Source organism: Phocoena phocoena, chromosome 2 (assembly GCF_963924675.1).
Source record: "Phocoena phocoena chromosome 2, mPhoPho1.1, whole genome shotgun sequence".
NCBI classification, from domain to species: Eukaryota; Metazoa; Chordata; class Mammalia; order Artiodactyla; family Phocoenidae; genus Phocoena; species Phocoena phocoena.
In genome coordinates, this window is record NC_089220.1 from 157,416,421 (window position 1) to 157,440,776 (window position 24,356).

Consider the following 24,356-nt stretch of genomic DNA (forward strand, 5'->3'; position numbering starts at 1 on the left):
TGGGGAAAAGACAGTCTTTTCAATAAATGGTGCTGGAATAACTAGGTATCTATATGGGGAGAAATTAATAAACGTTGGCCCTTACCTTGAACAGTACACAAAAATTAACTTGAAATAAACCACAGATCTATACATACAGCAAAAACTATGGGACTTCTAGAAGAAAACACAGGAGAAAATCTTTGTGACTCTGGGTTAGACAAAGATTTCTTTTAACTAAAATAAGCACAAACTATAAAAGAAATATTTATAAAATAGATCTTATTAAAATTAAAATAGAGCATCAAAGCTAAAATCTCAACTTCAAAAAATATAGTTAAGAAAACGAAATGCAAGCCACAGATAGCGAAAATACTTGTAAAATATCTGCCAAAGAGCTTGTGCCCAGAATATAAAAAGAATTCTTACAACTAAATAAGAAGATAAACAGCACGTTTTTTAAATGGGCAAAAGATTTAACAGACACTTAAAATACCAAGCAGATATCTTAACAAAGAAGATATTCGAAGGGCCAATAAGCATATAAAAAGATGCTCAACATCACTAGTTATCAGAGAAATGCAAATTAAAATCACACTGAGATCCACCACAGCTAAAGCTAAAACAATACCAAGCTCGCAGAGGGTGTCCTAGAACCCTCACACAGGGCTGTGAGAATACAGAATGGTACAGCCCCATTACGAAAGAGTAGAGGCAGCTTCTAAAAGTTAAACATTAACTTTACCATATGACCCAGTAATCCAATTCCTACTTACTTACCCAAAAGGTATTTACCCAAAACGAAAGCATACAGTCATAAAAACTTTTATGTGAATGTTCATACAAGTGTTATTCATAATAGCCAATGATGAGAAACAACCCAAAGGTCCATAGTTGGTGAATGGATAAACCAATTGTGGTTAATCTCTACTTTGGAATACTACTAAACTGTCGGCAAAGAATATCCTGATTTATCAGTAAATGAAGGATGTTGCGGCCATCAAGCCATCAGCCACTGCAGCAGCCCCCAACTGTGCACCCTGAGGGAATTCAGGATGGAGAAAACCACGACGCTGGCCCTAGCTAGTTAAGGTGCATATCAGCATGGCTTCAAGAAGCCCAGACTGGCTAAATTCATTAACTGAGGTGCTCGTTTTTTCTTTAATTAGCTGAAAGCTTTTGATGTCCAACTATCTGGTTTGCTTCAAAACTCCTACATATCCTGGCTCCTCACTTACCTCTTCGGAAGAGTCCCTCAGAGCGACCTGAGAGCCTGTCTTCCAGGCTGAAGTCCTCAGTATGTCCACTGAATAAAACATAGTTCTCCACTTTTAGGTTGTGCAATTTTTTTTCAGTCGACAAAATGATACAAAGGAACACATTACTAATACATGCAATAACATGAACAAAAGGAAGTCAAACCAAAAGACTTCATAGTGGACAACTCCATTTACATGAAATTCTAGAAAACACAAAACTATAGTGACAGAAAGCAGATTAGTGGCTGCTTGAGGCTGGTGGCCAAGGCAGAGAAACACAAGAAAATAAGAATTCTTAGGATTCTTGATGGAACTTTTCTATAGCAGGATATGGTTGGCTGTGTGACTATATATAATTATGAAAATTCATCGAGCTATGCTGCAAGTGGATTCATTACACTGTATGGAAACAATACCTCAATAAATCTGAAAAAAAGATTTCATCATCTCACATTTTTAACCATCACTAATCACTTTAAATTTTATTTTTATTACACTGTAACTGCTTTCTGTCTTTTGGAGAACCTCTGAATTCATGCCCCAATTTGTTACTTCTAGGCTGTTATAAAACTCAAGTAACTAAATTTATGTGAAGAGTATGAAAAATAATCACCAACAAGCTCTGAGTGAGGGCCCGAGCCCTCTCTAAACAGCATACACGAGTTTAATGCACTGACTTCATGGCATCTACTTGGGAAGTTATTAGCTTCCTTCAAGGCTTTAACTGACAGCCCATAAAGTAACCTCTACATAAAGGAAAGGATCATTATAATAAGAACAATGATAGCAGCTGACACTAATCCTGCCCGCTGGGCCAGGCACCACACAGATCAGCCACAGCTATCTATCCCACTCTTCACCATTTGCAAGCAATACTCCAACCCACTCAGGCCTTCTTTCAGTTCCTAGTAACACCGCCACCACCCCACCTCTGTTTTTTGCATCTGGACCATGGACTATTCTATTCTCTCCAGCCGGAGCTCTCCCCTCTATGCTGACTGGCTGACTCCTGCCACTCTTCCCTTGTCAACCTAGGAGCTGCCCCTTCAGTGGTCCTCTTACGGTGCCTTGATATCTTCCTGACAGAAATACCGCAACTGTAAATTATCTGTTTGTTTGTTTGCTTTGTCTTGTCCACTGGACCCAGAGGTCAGTCCATGTCATTTTATTTTCCACTGTAAACCAGTGGTGATACAGTGCCTGACACCAAACTGATGCTCACTAAACTTACTGGATGACTAAATGAACGAACGAGAACTTCCTAATTTAATCCTAATCAAAACCCTAGTGACATAGGAACCACTACAGACTTAGCGAGGGTGACACTGGCCATTACACAGCCATAAGGTGGTGGTGCCACAAATCACACCCAGGCCTCTCAGTCTCCAAATCTTGGGCATCTAACTGTATGTTAACATCTGTAAGTAGTTCTATAATGGATTGTTTAGGTCTATTCATCTAGTCTTAAGCTACTGGTCAGCTCCTATCACAAACTCAAGGACTATTTACTTCCCTGGAATTTTGTTTGATCAAATATTCTTTGAAATAAATGGGCCAGCTCAATTGTTGAGCAGAAATATTTATGAGACCTGATGGTACTTCCTGGAACAGGCTTTAATTGGGTACAACTAAATTTATAGTACATTCCCAAACAATAGGTGCGTATTTTCACTGAAGTAAATGATACCGTATTTACACATTCACCCTATTAACCACAGAGCTGGCTGTCTCACGGCTCTTTTTTTTTTTTTTGCGGTACGCGGGCCTCTCACTGTTGTGGCCTCTCCCGTTGCGGAGCACAGGCTCCAGACGCACAGGCTCAGTGGCTGTGGCTCAGGGGACCAGCCGCTCCGCGGCATGCGGGATCTTCCCGGACCGGGGCACGAACCCGCGTCCCCTGCATCGGCAGGCGGACTCTCAACCACTGCGCCACCAGGGAAGCCCCTGTCTCACGGCTCTTACACACTACCGACTCTCACCCTACTGTACTTCCTGCCGAGGCTAAACAACAAAATGCCAGCCATCGTAAGCAAAAGGCTTGAATATGCCTAGAGGCGAGGCATATACACACCAATTAAGGAAAAACAAAGGTTATATTCAGCAATGTGAGACTTACTACAATAATTCTATTCATTCAGGAAAAAAATAAAAGCCAGAAAAAGAACAGCAGAATAAAAGGGCTTCTGAATGACAGTGAACTTGAACAAGTGAGTCAGGATAGTGAGTCATTCTTAAGTGTATACCTCAGAACTGTGAACAGATACTACCGTAAGTCCTAAAATGCTAATTATAATCTCTGTCAAAATAAGGAAATAATGCTACTTTATGTTGAATTCCTGTTTTCAATGGGGTTAGAGTTTTGCCACCTACATTAGAATTGTACATGGTTTTAAGACTAGTTCCTGAAATACCATCTATGGAGAGGGGCAGGCAGGGAGTATAAAATGGAATATATGAGGATACAATAGCAACCATAGGTTTGGTAAAGTTCGGTAATATCCTTTAGGGTGGGAATACGATAAAGAAATTCTTTTATGTTGGTGTAATACAATTCACATTATGCAGAGAATTCATTCACACCAAGAGGAAGCAGGCCGATTAAACATATTCTTAACTTTAAAGTAATGAAACATGTTTTTTCTTTCAAGAAACGCTTCCTAATTTACCTATTTCCACCAATAGCATCACCATGCCAGACCCTAAGTTCAAAAGCTTAGAGTCATTTTTCACATTTCTTTTTCTTTCACCACTCTACATGTAATTTCTCACTAATTTCTGAATATTGTTTTTCAATCATTCCTTGCTTTTTTCATTTCCCCCGCTACCACATTAGTCTACAACCATATTTTGTTCGTGGAATTATATTTGTTGAATAGAAAGAATATGCTGTTACAAGACAATGTCCAGTAATTCCCAAGTATGGTCTATTGGGATCATTTGGTAGGTATGTCATAAGTAACTTGCCAAGCATAACAACACCTGAATTCAAATCTCTCCCTGTAGTAACATTCCTCTGGCTAACTTGGATTTCCATGTTTCCTTGTGCAGGAAATAAAGTGATGGCATTTGGGCAACTATGCCAGATATAACCGATAGCCTGTCCACAAGACTACTCACTCAGGTGAATGTCTCTTATTATATATGTTACAATTATATAAAAGACTGAAAAACAACAACAAATTGATCATATTCAATATTTTTGAGCAAACTAATCTGGCTCTCAGTTTCATAGGTATAACCAACTGAAGACCTAGAATTTTTTTTTTTTTTTTTTTTGCGGTACGCGGGCCCCTCACTGTTGTGGCCTCTCCCGTTGCGGAGCACAGGCTCCGGACGCGCAGGCTCAGCGGCCACGGCTCACGGGCCCAGCCGCTCTGCGGCATGTGGGATCTTCCCGGACCGGGGCACGAACCCATGTCCCCTGCATCGGCAGGCAGACTCTCAACCACTGCGCCACCAGGGAAGCCCTGAAGGCCTAGAATTTTTATAATCCTTGCATGAAAGAAGGCGGCCTTGGGGGATCATAACTAGAGAATTTTAAAAGAATTCTAGTGCAACTCCATGTCCTCAGAAGAACTTTTAACAGACAACTAAAGCTACAGCATATAACTCATTATCAATTATGGATATCATTAATTAGACATCACATTAACTTTGCTGAACAGTTTACTGTCCTGCTACACTAAACTTCCTGCATGCTAACCGTCTTCATGCTCACTCAGCTCAGTTACTCATTCACAACTTCATTCAACATATTAGAGAGAAACTTGAAACCATCTGCTTGGTCCAAACTAGACAACTTCTTAGTAGTAGGAAAGATTAAGGAACAGTCACCCAAAAAGACATATGGAGCCCAATAGTACAAAGCCAGCAAGTATGATACCCAATATGATACAACAGCAATTAAAATTTGTTACCATTTTTAATACCTCTTTATGATATAACCATAGCAACTATGGATGGATGGTAAATCTACACATTTCTCTAAATATATTATACTTAGCAAAGGAAATTAAAGTGCTGTGAATAACACTCCGCTTCAAATAAAACTTATGATTTTAAAAGCAAATTTTAAATTGACTTTCTGCCAATGTTAAATTGAAGTCATGGGGCTGAAAGTCTGACTACAGTGAATTTAAAAGAAAAGTGGAAGAGGAGAAATTGAAGACAGTGAGTACAGACAACTCCTTGTAGGAGATTTACTGCAAAAGGGAAGAGAGAAATGGAACAGCTGCCGACAAGAGGAGCAGAGTCAAATGAAGTATTGTTTCATCTGATGAGAGAAATAACAGCACATGGTATAACGATGGGAATGATGCATTAGAGGAAGAAAACTGAGGACAAGAGAAAGAACGGAGAGCTGAGTGAGCAATGTTTATGAGCGTATGAGGAGAGAGAGCTTAGTGCACAAGGAGGGGGCTAGCTTTACATGGGAGCAGATAGCTCACGTGTGGCAGGAACAGGCAGAGGCCATGCGTTCAGCTGATGTGATGGAGGAACTGACAGTGAGTCTGTTAGTCCGTGGAAGCAATATGCTTCAAGTTTCTCAGTTAAAAAAGGAGATGATAACCAGTTGAGAATTGATATGGTAAACAGATGCTGAAGGTTTGAGAAAGGCAGGGGAACTGAGAGAGTCACCGATATGAATGAAGTAGGAATAATATCGTATGACTGCCAGGCAGCATTAAAAGCCCACCTAAAGTTCATGATCAGGAATTTAAAGTACAACTATTCAGAGGTGGTGTATTCTCCAGCCACATCCAGCTGCACGGGTATAAGCAAAGTGGGTGTAAAGCTGGCTAGAGCCTATTGGGAAGAGGTCAGATCAGCCACCAAAAACACTCTGAAGCCCTGGACTCTTCTTCCCCTCTTCCCCTGCCACCCCCTCACCCACCCCCCGCCCCTGCCTAAATTCCTCTTCTACAGGGATAAGCACTAGAGCCCCTGTACAGAGGAACACCACCATCTCAGGGTCTCCTTTACCAACAGGGTTCCCTTGGGCCTCTCTCCCTTGTCTTCACTCCCTCTGTCATCAAGTTCTCCCATGAGTGATCACATCCTTTCCCAAAATGATGAATCCTCTGTCTATGTCGCTCTACCCGGTACCACCTAGATGCTAAACTCCTATCCTGATGCTTTCCGGATGTCTACACTGGATAGCTACAGGATAAATCCCAATGTATCTAAAACAACCCTTGACAGTCTGGTCCTCATCTGTGATTGTGGAATTCCAAACACATCTCCTTAAACCACTGCCCATCCACGGACTCCATAATCAAGGCACACTGTATTTCTTCCCCAAACACACCCAGCTCTTTAACAACTCCACACCTCTAAGATTATCACATCTAATTCACCTCATTAACTTTATATAAACTATAGCCACTTAATCCTAAACAAGTTGAAAGTTACAGCATACTGAAGTCATATATAAATACCTAAAGAACTCAAAAAGATCTACCCCCCTCAGCTACAAATATAGAGCAAATACAGTGAATTTCTTCTGGAATTCTTTTTTAACAATGTCTAAATTCAAACAATGTCTAAATTCAAATTCTTTTTTAACAATGTCTAAATTCAAACAATATTTTGCTTAATATTGGTACATGTTTTGTAACTGTCTAGATGATATATTCAGGTCAACTACTAACATTTTTTTTAACCTACTTCTGAAAAAAATCATGAAAAAGCAATACAAAAAAACATGAAGTCAAGCTTCATTACATACTTATAATCATGACAGTACAATTTTCAAAATATCTGAAATAACAGGCTGCCAAATCCCCTAAGCTAAAGGTCCAAGTATGACAGTGTAACAAAGGATAAAGTCCCCCGAAGAAATAGATTTATGTGTGTGTGTACCTACAGGTACTGTATAGGCAGTATATATAGTACAATATACAAACTAGTTTTTCAGGGAGTTTCTAAAGATTATAAATAAATCTGTAAATGCTTTAGGATTTTTTTTAATTAATATTTTTGGGGGGCCATGTTGGGTCTTCGTTGCTGCACATGGGCTTTCTCTACTTGCGGTGAGCAGGGGCTACTCTTTGTTGCAGTGCGCGGGCTTCTCATTGCGGTGGCTTCTCTTGTTGCGAAGCGCAGGTTCTAGGCACACGGGCTTCAGTAGTTGCAGCGCGTGGGCTCAGTAGCTGTAGCTCGCGGGCTCCAGAGTGTAGGCTCAGTAGTTGTGGCGCATAGGCTTAGTTGCTCCACGGCATGTGGGATCTTCCCGGACCAGGGCTCGAACCCATGTCCCCTGCATTAGCAGGCGGATTCTTAACCATTGCGCCATCAGGGAAGCTCCAGGATGTTTAAATTAAAGGCAACATTTACTGACCCAAATAACTTCTTATCTTAAAGACACATGATCATGGAAATTACAATTTCAAAAATATCATAAAAATAAGGATATGGCTGATTTAGTCCTTTTCTGAGTACAATAAAACAGCAACGTTAAGATCATTTTCCACACCACTCAGGAATCCAACATCCAAAGTGAACACATAGTGTATTCCAAGCACCACAGTCAGATTTTCTACAGCTTAGAAGAGTTAGGATCACGCTGGAGAAATACAAAGTCTCATTTTGACCTCAAGTATTAGAGTTTAATGTTTATGGAGCTACAAACATGCATATCACCTAAGTAACATTATACTACAATAATACACGGAAATACCATGCATTAAGCCCAAATCTACTTTGCAATCTTAATCAAACATCTTATAATCACAGATTATTGCAAACTGATTATGAGGAGAGATGACTGCTTCCAACTGGGTGGGGAGGGGAGCCCCTTCTCACTCCCGATCATGAACACCAGCTCCACCACTGACCAGCAATTCGATCTTAACCTCTCTCAGCCTCATTTCCAGTAAGGGAAGACTGAGACATCACCACGCCTGTAAGGTTGTTTGAAGGATTTAACACTGAGTCTATTGATATAAAGCAAGTAGTATTTGAACATGGCAAAAAGACTGAATGACAGACCTATAAAATATTAATAGAGACCTTTCCTGAGTAAGGAAATTATAGAGGATTTTTAAAAAAATTTTTCCCCTTGTGTGTTCTGTGTTGTTCAAGTTTTCCGCACTAAGGATAATAATTCTATAAAAATAAAAGGAAAAAATAAAATGTTTTGTTATAAAAAAGTGTAATACATTATACAAATCTCAAATTTCACATTATCCTCCATAATAAGACACTATTTGAATACTCTGGGCCAGATACATTACACAAATTTTCTCCACTTAATCTATGAATGTGTCAACTAGGCATTTATATAAAATATGTACTAATATTAAGCAAAATAAGCCTTTAAATGTAAGAAAACTGAGGATCAGGAAGGTCACTTAGCTAAGTACATGACAGAGCCAGGATTCAAACCCCAGCCTGATGTGTATGCACTGCACACTATGTTACATGGGGTTAATTATTAACTTGTCAACAAAGACAAGAATCATCTTACCAGTAAGGAACAGAAAGAAAATGCAGATGCTCAGGGGCTTTTTTCCTATATAACCCTGTCCTAAAACACCCTATCTCCTTTCCTTACTGCTGTAATAAGTTTCTCTAAAAGAGCGACACTGACAGGTTATCTGCTTTTTAAACATCCCTAGGTTTGGCAAACTTCATGTATCAAGCCATCTCAAACAACTAAAACACAGCTGAAAACAAAGGTAAACAAAAAAGAAGAAAAGAGCTCTAAACAGTAAAAAAAAGATGTTCAAATAGCAGTAAGCTAAAGTTCATGTACTTTACCCACAAAGTCTCTCAAAACCTTCATTCAGAACGAATTTACCTTGTTTTTATTCAGAACTATTTTTAGACACAATTAAACCAGGTTGCTGGTTGCTTCATTCCCAAGTCAAAGAAGATTACAGCAGAAATTAGAAATACGAAGAACTGTTAGAGGCAGATACACTGATAATACACAAAAAGTACGGCCTGCCTAAGAAGTCAAAGTTTAAACATTTATAAGGAAGCATTAAAACTCATTGAATCTAAATCTATTTTGAGTATATTTAAGCAGCCCTGACTATCTCATCAGGCCTTGAGTGACTAAGAAAAAATATTTAGCATACTATATGCATAAAATGGCAAAACAAGATGTTATGCAGTTTCATCCAGAATGGTTAAAATATAAAAGTATGTGCTTCAAGCATCCAAAAAAAATCACATTATACAATACTTCATTTCCTAATTGAACAGTTATTACAGGCTTGTAAACTATTCAAGCAATACAGATGTATATAAAGAAAAGTGAAATCTCCTCCTACATTCTCCCTCCCCAAACCCACTTCCCACTGTTAACTGTTTTCAGTGTTTTTCAATAAAGTCTTTCTCTTCTGCATAGGGCCAAAACAGATACAATCATACCACACACATACACAAGAACACATACAAAAACACATACATATGTACTGGAGGGTGGGCAGTAGAACCATATTATGCATAATGTCCTGCAGTTTTATATTTCATGGCTGTTTTCCAGGTCTATTTACATAAATCGAGCTTATTATTTTTACTGGCTGCCTGTACTGTACTCCACTGTATGGATATGCCATGATGTATGAGCCTTTCTCCCACTGACAGACAGATAATTTCTAGTGGTTTGATATTATGTAAACAACGCTACAGCGAAGATCTTTCTGTACATATGCAGGGACAGCATTTCTACAGAATAGAGTCATAGATTTGTACTGATGGGCCAGATAAAACACAACCTTTAATTTTGATAAAGAATATCACATTGCCCATCAAAAAAAGTATACCAATTTGTTCTCTTACAAACAATGTGTTAGTACCTTTTACATAACACAGGGCATTATTCATATTTTTTAATTGCAGGGTCTTAGGCACACATGACACTTCATGTCTGCACTCTCCAACAAACTTTGCTAGTTGCCTATGCAATATTTCCACATCTTCCTTACTAAGAGAACCCCATATCTTTTCAGCAAGAATGTTTCAAGTAAAAAACTACTTGCTTCCCAGGCCCCTTTGCAGCTGCTGGTAGCACGTGACATAATTCTAGCTGACGGTTTAAGGAAAAGTTTTTGCTTCCCTTCTGCAGGTGACACTCATTCTGGATTTCCCCCTTTCCTTTTTCTTCTGGCCTGGCTCTTGCACCCAAATATGGAGAAGCAGCAGTTATCTTGCCAATATGAGGACAAAGATTGTGTGTGACTGAGGAGAAAAATGAAAAGATTTGGGTTGCTCAAGGCATTTCTTGCCCACTGTACCTGCCATACTAGCCACCCTGGACTGTCCCAGCCATTCTGCCTGCTTTTAAATTACTTGCATCTAAACATAATTCTAACAATAGTTGTCTGATTATCAGTGACATTCAAAATCCTTTCATATGTTAATAGCCATTTGTACTTCTTCTTCCGTAACTTGTCTGTTATATCTACTAAATGTCCATTTGGTTGTCTCTTGATCTGTAGACACAGAATTTTATAGAACACAACCATATGGGAACTAATTTCTCAGTGTCTCAGTTTTATTAGGCATTAGTAAGTAAGGTTTGGAGAAATAAAAGTATTGGTCTTTTGGTAGTTTCCTGAAAAACTAGACATCTAGTTATCATTCAATCTACCAATCATATTCTGGATATTTACCTCAGAGAAATGAAAACTTATGTCCACACAAAAAAAACTGTATATGAATGCCCATAGCAGCTTTATTTGTGTTGGTCAAAATCTTGAAAAAATCCAAATATCCTTCAATGGGTAAATGGTTAAACAAACTCTGGTACATCCATACTATGGGATACTACTCAGCAATAAAAAGAAACAAATGACTGATATGAAACAGTTTGCATGGATACTGGGAGGTGGTGGGGAGCCAATCCCCAAAAGTAACATAATATATTATTACATTTATATAATATTCTCAAAATGACCAAATTATAGAGACAAGAAACAAATTAGTGGTTGCAAGAGGTTAGAGAAGGGCAGGGAAGGTTAAGGGAGTAGGACTGACTATAAAGGGGTAGCTTTGTAAGTGACAGAACAATTCTGTACCTTAATGGTGATGGTGGTTACAAGGATCCTATATATGTGGTAAAACTGCATAAACTATACACCACAGACACACACACACACACACACACACAAGTGCATATAAAATTGGTGAAACCGGAATAAAGTCTGTGGGTTGCATCAATGTCAGTATTTTGGTTTTGATATTCGACTATCATTCTGTAACATTTTACCATTGGAGGAAACTGGGTGAAAGGTACACGGGACCTCTCAGTACTATGTTTTGCAGCTTCCTGGGAATCTGTAGTTATTTCAATTTTAGTATACATGCTGCTGAAGCAAGCACTGTAATTGTTTCAAAACTTTAAAAGTATTTGGTCCTATTTTTGAAAACCCCATAATCAATAAACCCTTTCTCACTTTTCAATGTTCTCCCAGCAGAGTCTGGGTAACCTTTTTCCTTCCTTTCAGTTCCACTCCAAGCCCCTCATTTTCAGTCAAGGTTTCACATGACAGTCAGAATGCATGAGAAAGTCACCGCTTCTCCCACCCAATTCTGTACACAGACAACTCCTAGATGCTGAGAATTTAGCCCATGGGACTCCAGGACTATCCAGTACAACCATTCCGAAAGTCTGTCCTTGATACTTTTTATTGCTCACTTTACAGAAAGATAAGGGCTTTCTCACAATTATTTAAAATGTAAAGGAATATTTAAATGTTCTAAAGTAGTAATTTATTAGATTAGCCTAAGTCATATTTTCAAAGTACAGCTTCTATATTGTATCAGATGTTTTCTGGGTAACTGCAGTGATGAAAACAGCAGATGTTCAGGTAACAGTCATTAAAAGCTCTCCATAACTAAGCAACATAATGACCTTTATTAATCACTGCATCTGGTGTCTGCCAAATGGGAGAGAAACAATACTTACGCAGCCAATTTTTAAAGGGTAACAAGTTATCTCAATGAAGATATTGCAGCACTTCTAAATTACATTTAAATTATATCAAGACAGTGGTACAAACAGTTAATTCCAAGTAGCATTCTAAGCATAGTAAGTCACTGTAAACCTAATTGTTCTCTAGAGAATGTTTATAATATTTACTGGGGGCTTCCCTGGTGGCGCAGTGGTTGGGAATCCGCCTGCCAACACAGGAGACATGGGTTCAAGCCCTGGTACGGGAAGATCTCACAAGCCACGGAGCAACTAAGCCCATGTGCCACAACTGCTGAAGCCCGCATGCCTGGAGCCCGTGCTCTGCAACAAGAGAAGCCACCGCAGTGAGAAGCCCGCGCACTGCAACGAAGAGTGGTCCCCGCTGGCTGCAACTAAAGAAAGCCTGCGCGCAGCAATGAGGACCCAACACAGCCAAAAATAATAAACACATAAATTTATTTTTTAAAAAATCTACCGGGCAGTCTGTTTCAGTAATAAAATAATATAAAGTGAGAATTGAGTCCTCTCAATAATTAGGTAACTGATTAAGTATACCAATTACCTATTACCCATAGGTGTATTCATCACTTTGATGGTAAGCTACAGAGAAACAAATACCAGACAAGCTCACAAACCACTGCATTCTTCAGAATTCACTTTTCTCCAAAATGATAAATGAACTGTGGTCCTTGTCCTCAAGAAGCTCACAGTGTAATGAAGCCACAGCACTTTGAAAAGTAACCAGAAGTACCATGTTATAGGGTAACAAGTAGTGATATATGCAGAGGGAGACTCTAAATCATTCCCAAGTAGAACCTGGGGCCTCTGTCCTACAGTTCCCAACTATCCCCCAGGCCACCTCCAAAAAACCCAAGACCACAACACAGGATAATAAATCAAAGTCTCAAAGATGTCTGAGTATCTCCAGTTATAATGCAAGACCATTTATGTATGAATTTTATTCACATTACTGGTTTTGTAATATCCACTCTTTTCTCCATCAACATAATACAAGGCAACTTGCACAACATAAATGCAATCCAAAATGCAGCCATATGGATTTGCCACTGATGTTATATATTAAGCAACCTGTAGTAACAAATGGGAATTCTGTATGACCTTAGACCACAAGCACACACCATTTCTATGGTAAGAGGTTTAGAGTTTTTACACTTTTTTCCTCATATGGAGAAAATAACCTGTTTAAAGTGAAAAAATACCTAATTGTACCTAAATGTCATTATTATAGAAACATAAAAACTAAGTTTTGCTTTTTATAATACATGGTACTTTTTTTCCTCTTGAGTGACTTTTTTTCCCATTGTTACATTCATGTGATAAGCATTTGCGTATAATCAGGAAAAACACAGAAAGAAGCAACAAACAGCAGACCAAAGAATATGGGAGATAACCTAAAGAAATGAGTAAACCAAGATAAAATCAGCATCCTTTTAGAAAGCGTCATCCAGAAAATCACCAAATTCCTCACCAAATGGTGCTTTACACGGCACCACCATGCTGCAGGGTAGTGACTACCATGGTGAGAACCACTGTCCAGACCCCTCCCCACTGAGACAAGTACAGCCCAGTAGCAGAGTCTTAAGAGATGGAGCACATTTCTGATGCTGACATCACAGATGGTGGAATGGGTTTTGAATTCCCTTCACTTCAGAGATGACTTGAATAACTGTGTTTTGATATTAAAAGAAATACTGATTGCATTTCAAAAACAGAAGATTCTTTTACTCAACCTGAACAAACCCTGAGCGTTTACTAAATGCACGGATAATACTGCTACACGTTCTGGGAGAGCTTATATACCATTTGAAGAGATGAAACCACCACCATTAAATATTTTTAACAACAAAGGCAGTGATTAACTGAAAAATGGAACAAAGGGCTAGAATTGGATGGCAGTGAAAATGAGTTGGGAAGGGCAGGCTGGAATTCCCAAAATGCCTGACAAAGGAAACCGTGCTTCACCCTGAAAGCAGTGAGCACTCCCAATGAATGTTTAAGCCAGAGTGCATGACAGAGACATTACTCTAAATTGCGGCTAAATATAAAAACTCAAATACAAAAACTTATCCAAGCAGGTTGGTATATATAAATTTTTTCTCAAAAGGGCAATAAAACATACATAAAAGACAAAAAGATAATCACTACACATTAATAAGTTATGAAACGTAATAAATCTGAACACGATGAACATTTGTTTATTTGACAAACACATACTACGTGCCTGGTGCTGTTCCAAGCACTTTACAAATGTTGACTCTCTTAATCCACATTAACAACCACAGGAGAACTTTTGTCCAAGCCTACATATGAGGAGACTGAGGCACAGGAAAATGAACTGACTTGCCCAAGGTCACATGACTATTGAGGAAATGATCCCAGCAGCCTGGCTCTACAATCTCTCCAGCGCTGTCTAACAGAACTGTCTGTGATGTGGCTGTTGAGCACTTAGGATGCGGCTAGCGTGACTGAGGTACCGAATGTCTTATTTTACTTAATTTTAATTATTTAAGTTTAAAGAACCACATATTAGTGGCTAGCGTAGCACATTGGATGGAGTTCAGACTCTGCGCTTCATTACAGCAGAGCACTGCATTACTGACAAGCAAGAGAGGAATGCTAGTCAGGGAGTCCACTGCATTCAATTTTTGAAGTTTAAACAATTCAAAGAAAACCTTTCCAATAATTTAGTTTCAAGCAACAAGTGATTGCAAAAATTCACTCTTTACTTTTTAAATTCTTCACCAAAGTTAAGACAAAGATACACTGGGTCTATGAGCTAAATAAAATGGACCCATTTTTCTTTAAAATAATATTTAAAACAAGGTTATTAAGATCTGTACATACAAGTATATTTCCCTAAAATAAAGTTTTGATAAAACTTTTCTCAATTAACTTTGCCCACAAGACACATACAACTTTGACGTCCAATATTACAGAGCTAAATTTAAAGAATAAATTCACTGCTTAAAGTTTTCCAAGCACAAATGAACCAACACTACAATAAATATTAATAAACATCAGTATATTGAATCTGACCATTGTCCACAGAACCCTGTACACTGTCTCAGACATAAACACCTACAAACAAGCTATCAGCCATCTAAGTGATCAGGACTGCAGCATCAACAATAATAACAATAATAAAGATAACAAAACCAACAAAAATATTAACAGCAGCTTACATTTAGCCCTTGCTAGGTGCCAGCCACTGTGCAGGTCCTTTCTATGCCTTATCTCAATCCTCACAACACTCCTGTGAAGTACATACTATTATTATCCCTACTTTTCAGATAAAGAATCTGTTGCACAGGGAGGTTAAGCAACTTGCCAAAGGTCACACAGCTAATAAGTAAGTGAGTAGCAAATCCAGGGCTGAGACCCAATTAGCCTGACTGGGTATCCATGTTCTCAATCAGGCTCCCCGTGCTGCAGTTACTCACAGAGCAGTAAATTGTGGGAAATCTCTAAAAGCTCTTCATAATTAAGCCAATTACACAACCCAATTTACTCTGTGTATGTGTTTGTTCAGAAAGAGTAGACGTAGGCAGGCAGGCTTTATGAATTTGATACTTTAATCTAACAGGCTACCACGGAAAAACAAAAATGGCTTTAAGAAAACCAGTAGAATATGAATGTCAGGGCTATATGAAGTCTTAGGGAACAACTCATCATATAATAGATGGAAAACCCTGTGACACAAAGACACTCACTGACCTGCCCAAAGTCGCACGGTGGTATGACCAGATCACAGGTTTTCTGGCTCCCAAATCATCAATGTCCTGCCCACCATATTATTGTAATGGCCACATGTCTGTTTTAACTTGGGATATAGGCTACTCCTCATTAAGACTGCCCAACCCCAGCACCGAACAAAGTACACTGTAATGGTGTTTGAGGTACATTTAAAAGACACTTTTTTTTTTAACCACATTGGATACCATACTACTGAGGATTGCTTTGACCGTGAGTAATAAACCAAGAAGTCTAGCAGTAAGTCAAACAACTAAATAAAGGACACTAGATGCTACAACTTCAGTTTCTCAAGCTTAAACAGTCAACATGAAGCAAAATATGGGTATAGTTTAAACATAAGCTGAATGCCATTTTCTATCAAACCATTACAAAATATCTTAAAGGGGAATCACACATTTCTCTGTCCATTGTTAGGTTATCAGCTATACTATTTCACTTATCTAACGATCAGTTTATGACAATCTCAACTATCTAAAACACAGCTAAAAAATAGAATGGAAACAAAAATGTTCAGTAAGCCAAAACATTATTTCAATTAACATTTACTGGTTAATTTAATAAATATAATCATAAGGTACAGTAGAATTTTAAACGTGTAGTAATAGAGGCAAAAGCAAAATACTAAGAGAATAAAAAGAAAGGAATGATTAATTCTGACCTAAAAGGGCAAGAGGAGAAAAAGATCAGGGAATGTTTTTTGGTGGGGGTGGCATTTGAGCCTTGGAGGCTGATCTGTAAGGACTATAGTCACTGGAGAAGGAAGGGAAGGACTTGCCGTCCTGATGGAGCAGCACATCTGGGAAACAGCAAGCATTCTGGTGTCGCTGGCAAAGAGGGTGCATGGGGAGATCTAGTTAGTGATCATCACAGCTAGAAATATAGGCGAAGTCCCAATTCCAGGTTTTATGGCAAATTATTTCACAAAATGATCTCAGACAGCAATGGAAGGATGGAATAGAGAGTTAAATGACCACATACCACTGACCAGTCTTCTCATCTTCTCCCACTATCACCTTAAGAATATTTCCAAACTTCTTCACATGTTTGGCACCTGAGCTCTCCTCCACTATTTATTTTGCTTGAGATGCTTATACACTCTCTTCTTTTCCCCCTAGCTTTTATGCACCCTTTGATACTTAGCTCAAATGAGGGCATCTGTCACTTCACCAAAGAGTTTAATCCCTTCACTCTCCTAATTACCAAATCAGGGCCAGTTCCCCCTTTGGGTTCCCACGACACCTCGTCTACTACAACACCTCTCATACTATTGTAATCATTGACTTTTGTCTCTTACCACCCCCATATGAGTTCCTTGAGGATACATCTCTGTACCCTTTCACCTAAGATGCAGTAAGTGTTCAATGCATGTTTATCAAATAAAATAAATGAGGAGGCTATTTTAATAATCTAGAGGAGAGGTGCTAAGGCATGAAAGTGGGAATGAAAAGATTAGGACAGATGCCAAAGCTCATATGTTTTACTAACAGGACAGACTTTCAGGGCTTCATTCTAAATCTACTCTTATTTTTAAAATAATTTTGATAAACATGGTCATCAGGTTTTGTAACCTACAAAAAAATTGTTTCAATAAAGAACCTGAATCATTAAGAAATGATTAATTTATATTTAGCATACTTCTACTTAGCCAGATAGAAAACATGTCGTATTTTCAAAACATTTTTGTCCAAATAAACACGAGGCCTTTAAAGGAGAAAACCAGGCTTCTTACTAATACAAAGTTATGATGATTACATTTGTGCCTTATGTACATCTGAATAGATGGTAGGGTTTTACCTCTGGTCTACTCAGTGAGGTGGTTCCTTCCCAATCTAGTCAAACTTGGCCCTGGAGATGCAGGCTAACCAGGTCATTCAAGACGAAAACTGTTACAGTTTATTTTTCCATTTAGCACAGAATCACTTATCCCATTCCTTTCCCTAGTCCACAAGACTAAGTTGCTTTAACTCTGCACATGATGACCTCATGGCAAAACAAACAACTCACTATACTGCCCTGACTATACAAACACCTCTTAGACTAGACTGTATTAACAAATGTATATTCTTCCATTCATTCCTTCACTCAGTAAATAGCTGGGATCTACTATATCCCAGGTATGGGCAGAGATCATATTTTATTTTGTATCCCCAGTGATTAGCAAAGTGTCTTCCAAATAGTGGACACCTGATAAAGGTGAACAAATGAGAATGATGAATGAACAAATGAATGAATACATATACATGCATATTTGACCCTCCATCCCATAACTTTTCCAAAGACCAGTTATCCTTTGCCTAGTCTTCCAAGGCTGTACTACAAAATATCTCTTCCTATCCACTTCAACTACTCACAAACATCAATCACTTCCAGCAGTTACCACAACATCAGCAGAATAGAGTGTGGATCCACAAAAATTATCCTTCAAATAGTGTTACTAGTTCTCTCCCTTTCTTATAGTGCTAACTGCTGCAAAATTCTAAGTTCTTTAAAGAGCATTAGCATGAACTCTTAGCACTGTATTTCACTAAGTTCTGGAAGGTTGGGATACTTGATTAATGTTTCTACTAAGTGAGAAAGCAATGATTTGGCAAATATTTTGAAAATTTTGGAGAAAATATTCATGAGTATTCCATAATTTCTCTCTTTCTCCAAAATAATTCTTAGTCATACCCTTGGATCTTACTTAAAATATATTAAGTTTGTTTACTATCTCATACCAAGGAAAACTGATGAAAACTTCTCAAACCATTTATCGTAATTATTTCATCCTCAATTTTGATACTTCCCCTCACAAATCAATTTTTCCATACTATTTACTAATACTAATGTGAATACAATACTTTGAAATGTTGCTCTCTCTGCAGCCATCCAAATTCATACTATATTTTAAATAATTGAGTTAAAAACTCTCTTCCTATGGGCCATTGTTTTATACTTGTCTATAGGACTTTACCTTTCCCAAGCAGTTTATCAATGTTAAAAATTGGTAAAATATAACATTATTTTGCAAGAAGACAAAACTAATAGTAAATATGTTTGCTAAATGATTAAAAACACCATGAGAATGGGTTTGAGAAAAACAAGCTTCTAAGAAAAATGTCTGTGCATAAGCTGCCTCTGTTTTCCCTGGTCATGGAAAATTCTGCCTGAAATATAGGGGAAAAAAATCTAAGAGCAAAAACCATTCTACTACGTTAGTTAGTATCTTTTAGTACTATTTTTCCTATATTCATATGGCATTTCCTGTCAATATGATTACATTATTTACGTGTGTGTGTGCAAGCATTATGAAAGGCAAGAAGAATATTATTATTCTTTCCCCAGGTATATTCCAAGTAACTATGATTATGACTGAAAACATATAAACTAGAAGAAACATTCCAATAAAAAAAAAAATTCTGACTGTCTGTAAAGGTCAAACTGTATGAATCTGACATTTTCAAACAGATTGGGATTAAATTAACTGATTTATATTCTCTTGAAATAGTAAAAGCAAAAAGCTTTTTAAAAAATGCCTAATTGTTAGAATCCTGCTATTCAGAGATAGAAACAATCTTTTGCTTCAGAAGAAAGTGAAGGAGAAAACAGGAGGTAAATAATTGTAAAATATCCTAAATAAGACTAACACATTTTCAAAGGTAAATGACAATAGTTTCTTTGCTTTGTGAGATGCATTTTTGTCCATTTAAATACCATGTTCTTCCATAAAATCAGAACAGACAAGATTTCTAAGGTTTCTTTCAGCTGTAATATTCCGTATACATGTTACAATATTATCTAATACCATTACCCTAAATCATTTTACATAGGACTTGAGGAATCTCATAAGCTTCACCTTAAACACAGACCATATCAAGTTTTTTAAAAAATCCAAAGTACTCTATATTTTATATCATCTGAGGTATGCTTACGTTAATCATATAAAGACAGAATGCTATATCTTTCATATGAAAAGGCTGGTATATAAATTTATCAACTGACTGATTTTAAACCCTAGATTAAATTAGTGAAATTGTCAGTATTATAAACTTAGCTGATGGCCTACATTTCTTAAATTAATTCCTGTTATTTTGGAGATTTACTATTTCAAATGCTTAAAAAGAAAATATACAAGTATTTCTTCAAAGATGTATCTGCATTAGTTCGTTTTAAGATCTGTAAGTCAGGCATGCAATTAAAAAGATTTTGAAAATGTATTCCAGCATATCCCAAACTGTCACAGGCTACAAATATAGGACTATTTTAAATATAAACAGTGCTGATTAAGCATATATCATGGACAGATAAAAGCAATTATTCACTGAAGAAGGCAATAGAGTCTACCTTCTTTGACTAAATTCATATTTATTACTATTATTTATCACTTACGCACATAAATAAGAACCATCTAATTCTTTTGCTCTGCTATAGGCAGAATCCTAGCTTGTTCTCTTCTGATTTCTGCCATGAAAATGTATATTTTAAAGTTAAAAGAGAATAGGATTATACAGATTATTCTTCTACCGCCAAAATAAATAATGCGAGAGGATCCTTACAGCATGAAAAGTACTGCCGCAGCAGATATGTCATAACCTCTCCTCACTCTTCGTACCTTGTAATAAAATGAAATGCTTCTAATTTGTGGTTTAAAAACAGTAATAATGAGGCATGTTCACAATTATGTCATTACCTGATCCTCCTCTGATACCGTAATATATCAGAAGAGCAAAAGCACACAGGATAACTCAAACTCCTTTTTTATAGCTGCTCTTTAGGTCGATACTCGTAAAAACCTCTAAGTGCCTTAAAGTGCTCTGATTGTTCATCCTGATGCTGTTCCTACCTTCCTTCACTCTGGCTGCTTTTTGCCTGGATGGTGTCACCAGCTCCTTTACAATCTGCAAGACGTGAATCATTGCTAGTTAACAAGCCAAAGGCTCCAGCTGCTTCCTCCAGGAATCCAACAGGTTTCATCACCGCGAGCTCACTGCATCTCTGCTTTCAGGAAGCTCAGGCACAAGCACGGTTCAACTCCAGAGAAGTACATGCTCTGCTTAGCTCTCCCTGAAGGCTCTGAAGCAGTTAATAAGAAACAACAAAAGGATGGGCTGCATCTTCTTGAAATGATGGATTCAAAGTGATTTTTGCACATGTGAAAACCACCATCCTCAAAGTCCAAAATGTATGACTTTGCAGAGCATTAACAAGTTATAAACAAAGCAAAACAAAACACGAGTAATCATCTGTTAAAGCACTAAGCACAGCGAAAACATTTTCTGACAAAGTCACGACAGGAAAAATAAAGTGCTACGCTATAAATTCTCATATAGTGGGTTGCAGATGCTGTGTGCAAGTTTTTAAAAACACGCTCGGAAGCAGTCAACCAAAATACCCTGCACTGTCAAAGCCCTGATACTTTTTTCCAATTTCCCAAAAATCTCATATTTGAAATACAGAAAATAAAATGTGGATAAAAATACAACTTTATCTTGCTAACTCCAAGCTCCCAGATCTGCACAGAAGAAATGGTACCTCAAAAATTATCCTAAGGATTCCCTGCCCTCCTCCTCACACATGCCCCTGAGGTTCTAGCCCCTGAAGAGAGGTCTCGGTCCTGCCGCACACTGGAAATCCCCAGAAGGGCTGTAAGTGCATTGGTAAGTGCATTGGTCTCACCATCAGAGGCGTGGGCCAGAGACTTTCAAGTCAAGTATAACCATATGATTTTTAACAGCCAAGCTGCAACCATGCTCAATTAATATTTAATACTTTTGTCATGTGTTCTAGTTAGCACATAGCAGCCCTTTTCAAAGTAAACCTACAGAGTTAATTAAAAGAAAAATGAGCTTCAGGTTCACATTGTCAAATGTTACATTTACTAAAGTGATTCTTCACCAGCAAATTGTTCCTCTTACTGTACTGCTGACTTTCCTAGTTTTCTTTCCTTCCCATTTACTGATATTCTTAATGTATCATAAAATAATAGATCCCAGAGCAAATTAAAGGCAGTTCCTTTGCCTCCACACAGTTAAAGGCTTGCTTGTTATTTTCCCATTTTTCAGTTGGACAACTGAGGTACATGGTGAATCAACTATGGTTGGAAGTAAAACACAGGATCCAAAACCCAAAGGCTTCTGCCTTCTATGACACCAAGTCTCTTCTGTAAAAATGTACAGTTTTGAAATTCAGGGTAAAGTTGTCAGCTCTTCAAAGAAGAGGTGCTATAACATGCGCATATATATCTGCCCATAATGTATTCTCCATATGGGTGTTAACTGAAGACATAAGTGCTACAAATCCATGATGGTGAGAAAATATTTGCAAATGGAAGACAAAACACAGCAATTATCCTAACTACCTATTATCTTTAAAGAGTTTGTACTTGCAAACCAAATCAAGAGTTCAGATGGGTCAAAGACCAAGTTTTAAACCTCAAATCAAAACTGTTTTTCAATGAATCCCTTTGAAGACCTGAAATAGACAAATCAACATTTAAGTCAAACCCTTCAAATCAAGTTCCCCTAATTCTTTCTAGCCCTTGCCCCATTTCCTAGGGCAGTTCTGAACATGAAACAGGTATTAAGTATCTACTGGCTTTATTTTCCAGTTCTTTGCATGTCTAGCTCCTGAGAAATTACTTCCACTTTTCTGGGAAAGAAATGATGTTTGTGAAAAGTACTTTCTGGTAGCTTTGCTTTCTCTCATAATTTTTCTCTTTCCATGCAAGGAAGGGGATATACAGGACACCATCCTCTCAGTCAACTGTATCTTCCATATCTGATCAGTGAAGAGAAGAATATCTGTATTCATGTTTCCATAAATTTCAAGTATCATAACTCCCTATTCTCACTGATACCAGTATTGGTTTTGAAAATGAAAATCATATAATGATCAGTTTGAACACACTGGTTCACCACTTTTACTCCTTAACTTCTGCTAACCTACCAATAGTTTTTTCTTGTTTCTCTCATTCGCTTCTCATGTTTTTATCACACATTACATCGGTAAAAATATCTGAGCATATATTCTAATATATGGAACTGAGCTGTACTCTAAAATGTCAAGATCACAAAATACAAAGACAGACTGAGGAACAGTTACAGACTAGAGGAGAGTAAAGAGTCGGGATAACTAAATGGAACACACAATTCCGGATTAGATACTGGACCAGAAAGGGATAAAGGAAAATATATGACATTTTGAGACAACTGGCAAAATTTGAATACAATCTATAGATCATCAATATTAATTTCCTGACTATGACCATTCCATGGCAGTTATGTAACAGAATATCCTGGATGTTAGGAAATACACCCTGAAGTACTTAAGGGTAAATATCAATACATTAATTTACTCTCTGATGGGGCAAAAATAATATTTATTAGAATGAGAAAGCAATTGTGGTAAAATGTTAACATTTGGGAAATCCAGGTAAGAGAAGATGAGAATTGTTTATGTTACTCTTGCAACATTTTCCTAAGTCTGAAACTATTTTAAAATAAGTTAAATTCTGACTACATATCCCAATATATGCATTATTTTATTGTCTAAAAAGATATGTGTGTGTTTATATTTATATATGTTTAAATCATACAAAACAGTAATTTAAAATGATGAGGAGATAAACAATATAAGAAGAATTACACATTTGTATATAGGCTGTGTTTCAGTTAACTCTATGTATGTATGTACACATTGACCTAACTTGCACGTGCATTCTCATACTTGCTTCCTTCACCCCAGAGACCATTCTGAACCCTCCTGTAAGGCAAGTTCGGGCTTACTCTGGCATGGTTAGACTTAAAAGAATTAATTTTGCCACTAAAACTGATCTGCTGGAGGAGATGCCTGAAGCAGTGGTCCTCCACTCCTACCCCTTTACACAATCTCCCTTCTCCCATTTTACGAGAAAAAGGCCAACCCTCACCCATCTTACTATGGTGCAGAGCTCCAAAGGGTAAAAACATGGCAGGTGGGGGACACAGAAAATTCAGCAGCTCCTTTGATCAAGGCACAAGAAGTAACATCAGCCCATGCAACTGATTAAGATACATGAGTTTCTAATAAAGTATTTGTTTATAGTGAATATCAAAATTTATCACGTTTGTTGTTTTTGACCAACTGCATTAGGATGAAACTCTGGGAGGAAAGTGGAATTAATGTATACTTTCAGAAAAAAAGGAAAGTATGTAAAATCTCTAGCTACTAAGGAATAGCCTGTTCCTTTTTTTAGATGGATGACACTGGGTATCAAACCACTGAGATATTTAAACCCTACTGTATACGCTTACAAGAGGGATGTAAGTTTTCATCTACTTAATACTTTTCTTCATTGGGCCTCTGGCACAAAGAATTGGTTTAATCATAGCCCTTAGCTCTTATCATTGGTCCATGCATGGCCCAGTTTTACTTATCCACTTAATTATTTAATCATTTTCAAT

General features: G+C 37.6%; 1 protein-coding gene across 1 annotated transcript in view; it reads right to left on the bottom strand.

Moving 5' to 3' along the window:
• The window catches only part of USP6NL (USP6 N-terminal like), a 104,476-nt gene extending 83,645 nt beyond the window's left edge, over positions 1-20,831 (bottom strand). Inside the window, exon 1 of the mRNA XM_065872250.1 lies at positions 20,759-20,831. Coding sequence (XP_065728322.1) covers positions 20,759-20,831 — 73 coding nt within the window. The remainder of the gene's footprint in view (positions 1-20,758) is intronic.
• Between the last annotated feature and the right edge of the window lie 3,525 nt (positions 20,832-24,356).